This window comes from Pelodiscus sinensis, chromosome 28 (genome assembly GCF_052426305.1).
Source record: "Pelodiscus sinensis isolate ZL-2025 chromosome 28, ASM5242630v1, whole genome shotgun sequence".
In the NCBI taxonomy this organism is placed as follows: domain Eukaryota; kingdom Metazoa; phylum Chordata; order Testudines; family Trionychidae; genus Pelodiscus; species Pelodiscus sinensis.
Genome location: NC_143079.1, coordinates 12,227,791 through 12,241,470, shown reverse-complemented (window position 1 = coordinate 12,241,470; position 13,680 = coordinate 12,227,791). Strand labels below are relative to the sequence as shown.

Below are 13,680 nucleotides of genomic sequence, written 5' to 3'. Positions count from 1 at the left end.
ACCACAGCACCCAGTGCCAACCTGCCCCCACACAGGGCTTGCATCCCCAGCAGGGGCTCAGTTTTGTCCCACTCACTGGTGACTAGAGCCCAGGACAACCAAGCTCGCTGGAGCCCTAGGTCTGCCCACAGCTTGGCCAGGGAGCCTCTTATCTGGGTAATGCCACTGCCCCCTTGCCACACCTTGCACTGTGGCCCTCAGGCCCAGATCTGGCCAATGCCATCTTGACAGAGGGAGCCACACTGGGAAACAGACACATGCCCAGTCCCAGGTCAGCCATAGAACTGGACTAGAGCCTAGATCTGGGCCTTGACTGCAAGCAGCAGATGCTGGATGTGTGGCCACTTGAAAAATCCATCCATCTCTCCTCTCCTCCCTCCCCCCCCCCCCCATCCCTAGGAAATGGCTCAGCCACAAACTGCCCTTTGCTGAGCCTGTAGCCCAGGAGTACCAGCTCTGCCCGAAAGCCCCAAAACCTGCCCGCCTGACACTTCCTCCCCTTACAACCCCCCCACTGTAGGGCACCTGTGAGCTTGTTAGGTTCCTCCTGCAACCTGCCCTCCCCCAGCAGGAGCAGCACTAAGGCCAGAGCCTGCTCAGGCCCGTACAGCCTCCCTTACAAACTGCACCAGAGACCATCCGGCTCTGCCAAACTAGTCTAACCCCCAGGAGCCTGGGACATCCCAAACAGCCCTGCTGGTGCAAACAGGTCAGGCAGAAGCCCCAGACCCTGGAGGAAGCTCCTGGCAGCAGAGCATGCACCGTGCTAGCTGTACTTAGACCAAGGGCCCCTGGCCAGCCTGGTGCAGTTCTCTAATGCAGAGGAGCAGAAGCTGAAGTTGTCTTAGGCTCAGCTCACAGCCCAAACCTCAAGCAACCTACAGCCACCCTGCCTGAGGCACACCGGGTTAAACCGAGAGGGAACAAGAAGTGGAAAATTATCCCCTGCCTCCCAATTAAGCACTAGTCTCTCCACAGCAGAGCAAGCAAACAGCTGGCCACAGACTCCATCCCCCTTCCCACAGACGTAACCTAGTGTGGCCCTATCCACGGGCACGAGTGAGCCATACCCACCTCCACGGGATGCGCTGTTCCACATAAAGTTTGGTGCAGAGACTGTTCAGGTAGAACCTAGCACTTTATTCAGATCTTCAGTTAATTGGTGGGATGTGAAGAACCAGACATACGTAATAAACCTCCAGAAAAATAGATCACGAAAGGCACTTTCCACTCAGGGAAGAGACCCTGGGAAAAGCATGTAAACAAGCTGGCTTCTCTGTACAACACCAGCCAAATCAGCCTCTCCCATGGCCAGTTGCCCTAGCTTCGCCCTCTCCATTTCGTTCACACCAGCCAGACCCCCTGTAGGTGTGACCCAAGGTTTTTCTGTAGGACACCTTGGCCTATCAGGGAATGCTGGAAACATGGCAAAGAATCATGGTGTCAAAAAATGTGTTAAAAAGCTGCCATCTGAGCCCAGGGCTTCTCTGTACTCACACCCTGCCCCAGAGCACAATAAATAAGCAATTAGAAAAATGTTCAAGTATGAAGGGTTATTTTTGCCACCTCTCCTCCCCTCCAAATGCACCTGTGGCTCTGAAGGAAGCTGGTTTCTCTGTAGCGACACCAACTGTCCAGAGCACAAATTGGACCTGGCTTTGAAAATAAAACAAAGTTTAAAAACCCAGGAGGAGTTCTGTGCAGTGTGGAATTCTCCAGCTTTCTTATAAAGAAAAAAATTACTCTGGTACCAAAGTGTGCAGCCTACAGACCTCGGGTACTGCCTGGGGACTTCTCTGTAATACATCCCCTGGCTGCCAAGTGCCCGTTGACAGGGGATGGTGAGGTTTGGCTAGTGCTGAAACCATGCATAGGATTGATTCTTTTTTAAAAAACCTTATTACGTACGTCCTCCCAAGAGACAGCTGAAAGCGGAGAGGTTAAAATCTGGTGCAGCTCCAGAGGGAATAAGAGCGTAAAGCGCCACAAATGGGTAAAGAACTGCCTTTGAATAAAAACTGCAGCAGGCTGGAGCTCCAAGTGGAACTTGTTGCATGCAAGGCTGGTCTGCTAGGGGGAAGCGCTCCCAGGCTAAAGCTACAGTCAGACTGAGCGTGTTACAGGCACTAGGAGGCTCTACATTCTAGACACCACAAATCATGCTGCTTGGCGGGCTGGACAGAGGCCATGGTGAAGCAGACCCCACGTGCACGGTACAAGGACAATTTCTCAGTCAGCATCTGAAGGGGACTCACTGCAGTTTAGGCTTTCGGGCTGGGTTCTCGGGCATAATGGAGCCAATCTTAGAGCATCGTTTATGCAACAGGCTGCTGCCTGCTTGTTTCTGGGCCATTACACAGGTAGCCTGTGCTCAACCAGTTCCACTAAAGGAGCACGGGCCAGAACTAGGAGGGTAGGTCTAACTCATGGTCCCCATGACAATGGACGAGGTTTGCTGAGTAAGAGCTGAGCAGGAGGACAGGATGTGAGGGAAGAGGGGCTCTTTCCCCCAGAGCCTGAAAGCTTCTCTGTAGCCTACGCCAACAGGTCTGGGGAGAAAAGCCTAACACTCAATACTTTAGCTTTTTGGGCACTTCCCAAGGAAAGCTGTCCCTACCAAAGTGGCCATAGGCTGCAGTCCTCTGATAAATGGGCTTCTTCAGATCCAGATCCCTGGAATATACAAGTCCCAAACTTAATACAGAGCAATCAATCACAAGCAAAGCAAACAAGACAGTTCAGAGGCTCTGGTTTGGTGACCTCACTCCTCAGCAGGGGGAAGTCATGGAGGCAAACACCCCCTTGGTGGAGCAGGCTTGGAACTACATATGCTGCATGGGAGGCCAAGACACCTTCCACCTTGCTATAAAACCAGACTACACGCAACTGGATTCATTCTGACTGAGGCTCCTCACTTCCTTTAAAAAGCAGTTGTTGTTTCTCAGGCTTTGTTCTCTAGATGGGTCCTAGGACACGTCGCTAGTTGCAGGTCAGTCTGAACTCTTCCTGAGAAACGACAAGTGTCCGAACTCACGTGACATCATGAGATACTTACCCGACAGGGTTACAGCATATCAGCACCTGGTGATCCATTTGGTGAAACCACTTATCTCTTCTGTTTAAGCAGCTCTTGTCTTAGCCCAATGGCTACTTCTGACTTTAAATCTGATGCTTCCAGCACAGGTTGCAAAACAGGCATGAATGCAAACAGCAGCACAACACTCCAGCTCAAAAGTGCACCCAAAGGGTTTGCTAAGATGGTTAGGCAGCCAAGTCTGCTCTAGAATCCTAGATTTTAATACAGGAGCATTTAGCCCCCGTCTTAAGGCAACCTCGGCCTTCAAGTGCTCTCAGATACTTAAGCCGCCCATTTGGTTACAGAAATGGGGTAGGGTATTAGGCAGCCCAGCCTGGAGAAGTGTACTTCTACCTCAGTGACATGGTAAGGATCCACTCCAGCAGCATTTGCACTGCCAGTCTACCCAGGCCTTCAATTCCTACTCCTTGGCAGTAAGAGATTTCCCTACAAGGGAGTGGGAGCGACCCTTGGGCATGCATTACCATCTTTACCTGACAATAACCCCAGGGCGCAGGTCAAAGTTCTTCTTCACAATATCCAGCAGCTCCCGCTCACTCTTCGGAGAAGTGCCGTAATGGAAAATGGAGATGGACAGTGGGTGGGACACTCCAATTGCGTAGGACACCTGTGGGCAGAGGAGAGATCCCGTGTCTCAGCACTAGCCAGGCAGATGGCCGCACGGGCCTCCAGTCCAACACCTGTTCACCCAAGTCTGAAGGGCAACCTGGTTCCCATAACACGGACTCCTCTCTCCACAAACCGCCCCTCCACTGCTTCTCATGCCACACCCCACCAGGAACAAGCCATCCAGCTGCCCTAAGCATACTGCCTGTTCATGTTCCCCTGCGCTGCCCACGCTCCCTTCTCATCTCGCCTCCTATTCCAGGGTCACCCTTTGCTCTGCAGTCACTTGGCAGGAACACCCACCCAGTGCAGCACACGGCACTGGTCCCTGCCAGCCACAGATCACTGTGCCCTAGGTTTGGGCAGGATCTGCTACCCCCATTACAAGCTCCATTTATTCACCACTCGCACCATCAGCTTCCCATTAGTACAAATTGGTGGGATGGTGCTGGGAATTATGGGCTCCCAATACTGCTAGCCACACCCCCTTCCCTGGCATAACAGTGCCCCAAGATCATTGGTTCAGTGGGGCTTTAAAGGCAGAGATCCTGCCAGCCACCAATACCAGCTGCCCAGCCAGCTCACTTGCAAACCTCAGCAGCAGGTGGCCATACCTGGACAAGCACTCTCCTGCACAGACCAGCCTTGACAAGGGACTTGGCTACCCAACGAGCAGCATAAGCAGCGGAACGGTCCACCTTGGTGTAATCTTTCCCCGAGAAAGCACCTCCTCCATGAGCACCCCAGCCACCATAGGTGTCAACGATGATCTTCCGGCCAGTCAAGCCAGCATCTCCCTGGAATTAACTCCCATTAGGCTCCGTTTTCAAACACTGGTCCCTTTGCAGTACTTTAGCTGCCCCAAATAACTGCTCACACCAACTTAACCCTTGTACCCACTGAAGTTAATCACAAGACCCCTCTAACATCAGCAGGCACAGGGCTTTCAAATTAACCCCCGTCCCCACTTCACAACAACTGGATTTCACTTTAGTGCAACTGTACAAACAGCTTTCGGCTCCAAAACACTGGTTTGCCAACTGGAGATGTAAAAGCCCATTTAAAAAGTTAACTTGTTAAACATTACATTTAACTGGATAACTGGGATCCTGAGGGCAGGGGCTGCTCCAGTCTTGAGCTGCTGGTTAACTGGTAAGCATTACCCAGCAGGTAACTGGTTAACCTTTTACCTCCCTGTTGCTGACAAGTACGGTGTGAAACACCTGAATCCATTTCTTGGACTTGGAGTATCGAGTAAGTTTTACCTGGGGCCCACCGATGACAAAGCGGCCACTTGGCTGCAGGTGGTAGATTGTATCCTCATCCAGGTACTTTGCAGGCACAACAGCTTTAATCACTTTCTCCTTCAGGGCGTCTCTCATCTCGTCCAAGCAGACATCTTCATCGTGTTGCACAGATATGACAATCGTGTGGACCCTGATAGGGATGACAGCGCCATGGTCCTGCATGTATTGCACAGTCACCTGAAAGGATACCCCCAACAGACCAGTCAGACACATCTACAGTAGATCCTAACAGGGAGGGACAGTAGCACCTTCCATAGTCCCACTCAGCACATTAGAGGGCAAGAACACAGACTAGTGCCACTTCATTCCTGGCCACCCTCCCTCACCCAAAGAACTGAAATCCATTCTGCTTTTAGCACGCTGAGGCCAGCAGCCAGGCTCCTGCACACACGCCCGTTCCTGGAGCTGTACAGCAGGGCTCCACTTACCTGAGTTTTAGAGTCAGGCCGTAGCCAGGGCAGGGTGCCATTGCGCCGCAGCTCTGCCAGCTTGGCATTCAGTTTGTGCGCTAGGACAATGGTCAGGGGCATGCACTCTTCAGTCTCATCAGTAGCATAACCGAACATCAGGCCCTATGGGACAGGAGAGAGAGTCTAGAACCTCAACTTCAGACCCAACTCCTGAGAAGTGCTAAATATGTCCCATACACTAGAACATCTCCAAGCTCAGACGAGCTATTACTAGAATACGAACCTGGTCCCCAGCACCAATATCCTCTTCATTCCTGTCCAGATGGACTCCCTGGGCAATATCAGGGGACTGCTGCTCCAAGGCTACCAGCACATTGCAAGTCTTGTAATCAAACCCTAACACACAAAGCAGAATTTCAGGCTCACAGAATCCCAGCTTTATCCATCTAGCCCCGAACAGGTGATGGTGTTCTGAGGAACAAATACTCAGCCAACTCACCGACAGCAGCCAAGAGCATTCTACTCAAAGCTAGCAACACAAGCTTCCCAACACAGACATAGGCAGCCAGAAACCCTTACCTTTAGAAGAATCATCATAACCAACATGTCTGATTGTGTCACGCACAACTTTCTGGTAGTCAACAGAAGCTCTAGATGTGATCTCGCCAGCTAGAAGGATCATCCCTGTCTTTGCAACAGTTTCTAGAAGAGGATAAAAGATCAACTTCAGTGTCACTAGGAGAAACAGCTCTCCTAAAGTAATGAAAGTGCATTTAACAGGTACAATTTCTCCCCATTTCCTAGGCTAGGTAACCTCACCGCAAGCAACTTTGGCATCTGGATCTTGTTTAAGGTGGGCATCAAGGACAGCATCACTGATCTGGTCACATATTTTATCTGAAAAGAAATCAAGCAGCCAGTCATTTTCCAGCCACAGTGCACTTCACTAAACTCCCTTTCCAGTCAATATGTTGAATTCCACCCAACTCTGGGAGTCTCCACATACGTTTGCAAACAGAAAGCAACCACTGCCGTTACACAACCCCAGGCAAAAGTGCCATCTTACACTGTCATTTACTGTCCCTCAGATGCAGCATGTGCAAGTGGCACTCCTAGGATCAAGTTACATTTATGTCAGGACTTAAATGGAGTCACTTATTCCACCTTTGTGATGCACACAGCTTCTCCCACAGCCCTGAGCACAACAACCTGCTGCCAAGCGATTTACTCTGGCACCCAAATCACAGCAGCACCCGATCTGCAAGTGGCTCTGCCCTCTAGCACATACTGAAGGTAGCAGCCTCAATTTGGTTTGTAGATATTTTAGAAAAATCAGCCTGCCAAAATGGCCACTTGCAGCAAAATCATTCTAGATTCGCATCCACACAAGCAAGGGTCTGCATGCACCCATCATAACCCCACTGATGGCATTTTAAGATGGATGTTGGATAGCATTTATTTTAGTAATTGTGTAGCCACAACAATTTTTCGTGGTTACAGTTACTAAAATGCTTCCATGGGGGCAGGGCCAACAGCCAGCGTGCTCCTGGATCCACTCCCAGATTGTCCCCTGCCAACCCACGATGCTGCCTCTGTATCAGGGATAAGCAAGTAAGAGTGGAATACTCCCCCACTTGAGGCAGCAAGGAGGGGACAGGAGCAGGTGCTGGCAGAAGTCAGCTTAAAAGCCAGTCCCCCTCCCTCCCCCCAGCACTGCCTTTATCAGAGGCAGCAGGGGATAGGGGAGGCTGCAGCAAACGGGCTGCTGAACAGCAGCACAAGCTGATACCATGCCATCTGGCACCTCTGTGTTTTAAAAGCAGTAAGAGCCCATGGGAGCTACCCACCACTGCAGCTCTGCAGAACAGCCCCTCTTATCGACTAACCTGTAAGTGATACAATTTGTATCAACTACACGATTAGCCAAACTGCTCTAACATCCCTTACTCTGTATCCAACATGCTGCTAACACCCCAGCTGCTACCAGGAACGGAGGCTGCTCCAGCATCCCATAGAGTGGCTTGTCCATAGCACTGCCATCAGAGGCTGCTCCAGAATCCCATTTGCCCCCCCCCCCCCCCCCCCCACCCACACACACACACTGCTGCCTCTGATAGAGGCAGCTGTGTGGCAGTAGGGACAGTGCACCCCAAGGCACTGGCTCCCACCTGCCCCCCTCCAGTAGCTCCACAGGAGGGGCATGTAGCTCCATGGGAACTAGCATGCATGAGGCACCAGCTTAAAATTCAGCACTGATAGAGGCAGCAAGGAGTGTGTGCATGCGTGCAACTCATCTGGATTAATCAATAAACCCAGGTTTATCAGTTAATTGTTTAAATGACTACACTCTAACATGCAATACTGTAGGCTACATTCACACTGCCATTGGGCATGGCTGCCAAGAAGCAACTAAGTTACCAGCAGCACTGCCCACCTGACTGCAGAACTGGTTTCAGCTGGTCAGCGTCACTCCAGCATGACTGCTGCAGACAATTCTAGAGCAATCTGAAACCCCTAACGCACTATGGGCTTTGCAAGAACTGTTCACATTCTGTGATGAATAAGCTACTCAGGGCTAGATGTCCTTGACAATGACCTTTCAGATCAGACATGTAGCAAGTGACCTAATTCTGTGCGCTGCAGGGGGATGAAATGGAATAAAGGGAAGCCTGACACTGAGCTACCCCCTTCCTGTCATCTCTAATCCATTCATTCCTCAGAACTTCAGGGTGACTGGTGAAAGAGCAGTGCTGGAAAGGATGCAACAAGAAGCATCATTTTGTAGAGTACCCAGGGAGATAAAAAATCCCCCTGGATGTAGTTTACAGGCGAACTATTAATCTTTTACACGGTGAAGAAAAAACAACAAAATAGACTAAAGAGAATTTAAAATCCCATACCCAGGATACCAGAGGACTGCTGGTTAGAATTACGCAGCAATAATCAATGTGAGCACTGCTGCAGCCTGGCTTCACCTGCAAGACTATTAGCAGCAGGTTTTGAAGCCTGGTCACCTGTTTAGCCAGTCTATGCTTGACCATCACTGGCCATTGGCTTGACCCATCTGAGGCAGCCTCCGCAGCAGGGGCAGAGGATTGAGTCTGTCATGCAGTGTGAGCAGAGAATGGGAATCTGAACAGAACAAGGCCCCAAAATGGAGGCTGCAGACAAAACCACGTTAGTAGCCGACACAAAGCCAGGGTCCAGGGCTATGACGCAGGTCAATCCCGCCTTGCCACGGATGTGAGGAAATCACAGGAAGCCCCCATGAGCACCAGTCACCAGGCCCACAGCCCCTGGCTGGAGCAAGGGTGAATCACGAGGAGAGACCGGATGTAAGTGTGCTCAGCCCTCAGGTGCTGCGTTCAAGGGGGGGGCGCGCGCGGGAAGGCCAGGAACGATTCCAACACCCGGCCCCCCGCCCACAATTGGGGGGAGGGACCCCCCGCCCACAATTGGGGGGAGGGACCCCCCGCCCACAATTGGGGGAGGGACCCCCCCGCCCACAATTGGGGGAGGGACCCCCCCACGACTCGCCCCCGCCCACAATTGGGGGGAGGGAGGGAGGCCGGGACACCCCCCCCCCACGACTCGCCCCCGCCCACAATTGGGGGGAGGGAGGGAGGCCGGGACACCCCCCCCCCCCCACGACTCGCCCCCGCCCACAATTGGGGGGGAGGGAGGGAGGCCGGGACCCCCCCCACGACTCGCCCCCGCCCACAATTGGGGGGGAGGGAGGGAGGCCGGGACCCCCCCCACGACTCGCCCCCGCCCACAATTGGGGGGGGGGGAGGGAGGCCGGGACCCCCCCGTGGACGCGCTCGCTCACGGGGCCGGCGCGCGGCTCGTGCCCTGCCCTTTGCGCGGGACTAGCGCAGGAAGCGGCCACGCGCGGGGACGGAAGAGGCGGGTGAGGGCAACCGCCCCCCCCCCTCCCCACGCGGGCGCTGCAGGGGCGCGCGGCGCCGCTCACGTGCCGCCCGGCCGAGCCCGCAATGCGGCGCGCGCGTGCGGCTGAGGGCGCAGGGCGCGCGCTCGGAGGGGCCCATCCCCCGCCCCCGCGCGGCGCGCGCATCCTGCGGAGCCCGCCGCTTTCCCGCCTTCGCCCCCGGCCTCACCTGGGTGCCCCTCCCCCACGGACTCGGAGGTGAAGAGGAAGCTGCCCTCGTCGATGAAGGCCTCGCGGAAGCCGTTGATCTGCCCGTTCATGGCGGCGGCAAAACAGGAACAAAGCTCGATGGGCAGCGGGCTCGGCAGAACGAGAAGGGCGCTTCAGCAGCGCCCCTATTTATACCCTCCTCGGCCCCGCCCCCTCCGGCAGGCCCCGCCCCGCCGCAACGCGCCAATCTCGGGGAGGGCGGAGAGAGCGGGCCTGGACTCAACCACTCCCCGGGGGAGGGGGCCTCGTTATATAATAAATCCCCTTCCCTGCCACATGGCCTAGCTCGCTCGGAGACGGAGGAAGGGAAATGTCTCTTCACAACTCGCCACAGGGCAAGGCAATAAATCCCGTCCTTAAGTCGGCCCCGCAAGGCGTACAGGGAAGAACTGTGCCCCCCCCCGGGTTTGACACTTGGATTGACCCAGACGCTTGGTTCCAGCCCGAGGAATAGGCGTGATGGGATGTCGCGCAGGCGCAATGAGAGCCGCTCCCGACGGGAAGGGGGGTGGGGAGAAATGTGGCTGGCGCGCAGGCGCAGTGTGACGCACGCGCTTAGGAAGGAGGCGGGCGAGTAAAGTGCCTCATGGGCTGACCCGCTCTGGCGGCCATTTTGGTTTCTTTTAGTTCCCCCTCCCCTGGCCAGTGTGACCCCCCCCTCCCGATCCTCCCTTAGGGCCACCTCGCCATGCGCCACATAGCCCTGTGCCCATGGGCCTCATGCCTCTGGCAGCGCCAGCCCTCAGGGCAGCCCCCCCCCGGCACCTCCCGCCCCCATCTCCCGCCCACCCCGCCTCACCATCGCCCACCCCATCTCCCGCCCACCCCGCCTCACCATCTCCCTCCCCCCATCTCCCGCCCACCCCGCCTCCCCCCCCCATCTCCCTCCCCCCATCTCCCCCCCACCCCGCCTCATCATCTCCCTCCCCCCATCTCCCGCCCACCCCACCCTCCCCCCCCATCTCCCGCCCACCCCGCCTCCCACCATCTCCCTCCCCCCCCCCCATCTCCCGCCCACCCCGCCTCACCATCGCCCACCCCATCTCCCGCCCACCCCACCTCATCTCCCGCCCCCATCTCCCACCCACCCCGCCTCATCATCTCCCTCCCCCCATCTCCCGCCCACCCCATCTCATCTCCCTCCTCCCATCTCCCTCCACCCCGCCTGATCTCCTGCCCCCATCTCCCACCCATCCTGCCTCACCATCTCCCACTCCCCATCTCCCGCCCACCCCACCTCACCATCTCCCACCCACCCTGCCTCACCATATCCCACCCACCTCATTTCCCGCCCACCCTGCCCCCCATCTCCCACCCCTCTGTCCCCCATCTCACCATTTCCCGCCCCTGCTGCCCACCCCGCCTCACCAGCTCCTGCTGCCTACCCTGCCTCATCATCTCCCACCCTCCACTGCCCCCCTGCCTCACAATCTCCCGCCCCCTGCTACCTCCCCACCTCATCATCTCCCACCCACCCTGCCTCACCCTCTCCTGCCCCCATCTCCCATTCACCTGTCCCCATCTCCTGCCCACCCTGCCCCCATCTCCCGCCCCTCTGTCCCCCATCTCACCATCTCCCGCCCCCACTGCCCCCCTGCCTCACAATCTCCCGCCCCCCCGCTACCACCCTGCCTCATCATCTCCCACCCACCCCACCTCACCATCTCCTGCCCCTGCTGCCCCCCTGCCTCACCATCTCCTGGCCTCCGCCACCCACACTGCCTCATCTCCCACTCTTCCCACCTCATTGTCTCCCACCCTCTTGCCATTCACCCTGCTTCATCATTTCCCACCCTCCACCACTCACCCTGCCTCCTCATCTCCTGCCCACCTCACCTCATCGTCTCTCATCCTACTCTGCCCACCCCTGCCTCATCATCCCTTCACCCAAGCCACCTTCTGTGAGTGATGGGATCCAGGGGATTAGCAGGGGGCCTGGCACTGGTAGCAGGAGTTGGGCCCTCCCACACTCACCAGCGGCAGTGGGGAGCAGACCAGTCCTGCCACAGCCTACTCCACTCTCCCAGCTATGTTGTTTCACTTCCTGCCACCTGTGAGTACAGTGGTGGACCTGATCTCTGCTGTCTCCCTACCCTTCTGCCCCCACAGCCACGGAGTGCAGCCCTGTGCAGAGGGACTGGACTCCCCTTCAGATGGCCGGGCAGGTGCTCAGGTTACTTAGGGCATCAGAACTGCTAGGGATGGCCCTGGCTCCAGGGGTGCTCAGTGGGGGCAAGGCCCCAATTAGGGATGTTCAAATTAGATTAATCATCTGCTCGAATAGTTGATGGAATTTCCATAAACTATTTGATTTGTGGATAACAGCGCGTCCGCTTTGTAATGCAGCAAGAGCCCATGGGCAGCATTCTACCTCTGAAATGTACCAGGGCTTTCGTGCATTTCAAAGACTGAAATGCCTCCTGGAGCCTGGGGCCAGTCGGGGACTTTCTGAGCCCCCCGCTGGCGCCAGGCCCCATGCAGCACTTCTGCTTTGAAATGTACAGGAGCCCCAGCGGGGACTCTTGTACGTTTCAACGGTGGAATGCCACCGCTGCGCCCCTGGCTCCTCCCCATTGAGCTGGAGCTGAGGGGAACCAGCTTTTAAGCTAGCTCCCGCCCAGCATCCCTTCCTCTCCCCCTGCCTACTGCCTCTTTCTGATCCAGGCAGCAAGGAGCGGGAAGCTGCCTCTTTCTGATCCAGGCAGCAAGGAGTGGGAGCACCACCTGGGCAGGGGCAGTACGTGGCCGAAAGCCGCCTGTGGGGCTCCCTCCACTTAGGAGAGGGTCCTTGGGACAGACCCCAGTGCAGGAGCAATGTGGGATTCCATCCCCACACCTGGTGATAGAAGAAGGAGAGGGCCCAGGGCTTCAGCAGCTGTGGAAGATCTGGCCCTGTGGTCTGTATTTAGAATTAAGCGCTGCAGGAATCTGGGCTGCCTGGGTAGGACTCAGTGGCGTGCGTGGTCTGAGGACTGTGTTTTGATTTCATCATGTGACAGACGAGGCCAGCCAAGGGACTCCGGGTGAAATGCACATGGCAGGGCTGTGATCTGCATTTGTCCCCCGCTGACTTTGCCCCCGTGCTTACACACGCGCAACCCCATTGGCCTGTCCTTGTTTATAAACTGCCAGGCCAGCTGAGCAAATCATGAGCCTGAGCAAAGATAAGGCTGGTTTCCCGCGACACCCTGAGGCTTCCACCCCAACAGACACACACACAGTCATTTCCAGTGCCACACGAGTGAGTACACAGAAAACAACTGGAATCCGAATGCTTATATGTACACCCCCGGCAAAAGCCCACGTTGTGATGTCCTGGTGGTTCTCAAAATCCATCCAGAGATGAGGGTGAGGGCCGAGAGAGCACGAGGCTCCTTGTCCTGGCCTATCCTTTCTGTATTTTACCTGCATCCCTTTCTCCCAGGGACATGGTCAATGGGGCTGCAATGGCGCATCCCCCCTGCCCTGGTGTAAACACGTTCAGCCTGGTCCGGCTGCTGACGGGGGAGGATTCCCGCGGGCCTGTGTGGTCAGTGCTTCCCCTTTGTCTGAGCTGCAGCTCCGGGTTCCGCCACTGGCTCCGTTTCTGCTTCCTTGTTCAGTGTCAGTGACAGCTGTGCCACCGGAACACAGAGCATGCTGAGGCCTTCCCAGGCCGCCCGGACAGGGCTCATGGACAGGGAAGGTCTGGGGGGATCTACCATAATAGTAATAAAAGGGGGCAGACTGCATCCTGCTCTCTCTATCTCCACATCAGGCCAGCTCCACCAGCAGCTGCTGAACTTCCCAGCTGTCATGCTGCCAATATCATGCAGCCAGGGCCTGGCAGAAGGAACTGCAGCGATTCAGCCTCCTGGCTGAGACTGCCAGGCTGCAGTCCTGCTGTGATGGTCGAGACTGAGATGGGGGCAGAGACCCACCAATTCGAGGGCTACCAGAGACCTGCCGGCCATTCGCACGGGGGCTGGGTTGGAACTGGTGCCCTGCGGGTGAATTTCTCCCGAGGCTCAGGGCTGATCTGCACAGAGTGTTGGTAGCTCAGTTCTGCGAGTGACACCTTCACTTTCCAGAGGAACCGGCATCCCTCCTGGATAAGTGTAA

General features: G+C 56.0%; 1 protein-coding gene across 1 annotated transcript; it reads right to left on the bottom strand.

The window, feature by feature from the left end:
• Window positions 1–1,119: 1,119 nt before the first annotated feature.
• Window positions 1,120–9,696, bottom strand: MAT2A (methionine adenosyltransferase 2A). The gene is made up of 9 exons (XM_075910981.2): window positions 9,539–9,696; window positions 6,240–6,317; window positions 6,000–6,122; window positions 5,704–5,816; window positions 5,439–5,582; window positions 4,969–5,187; window positions 4,318–4,500; window positions 3,571–3,704; window positions 1,120–2,673 (listed from the first exon to the last, which is right to left on the bottom strand). The coding sequence occupies exons 1-9, from the start codon at window positions 9,627–9,629 to the stop codon at window positions 2,571–2,573; spliced, it is 1,188 nt and encodes a 395-aa protein (XP_075767096.1). The 5' UTR covers window positions 9,630–9,696; the 3' UTR covers window positions 1,120–2,570.
• Between the last annotated feature and the right edge of the window lie 3,984 nt (window positions 9,697–13,680).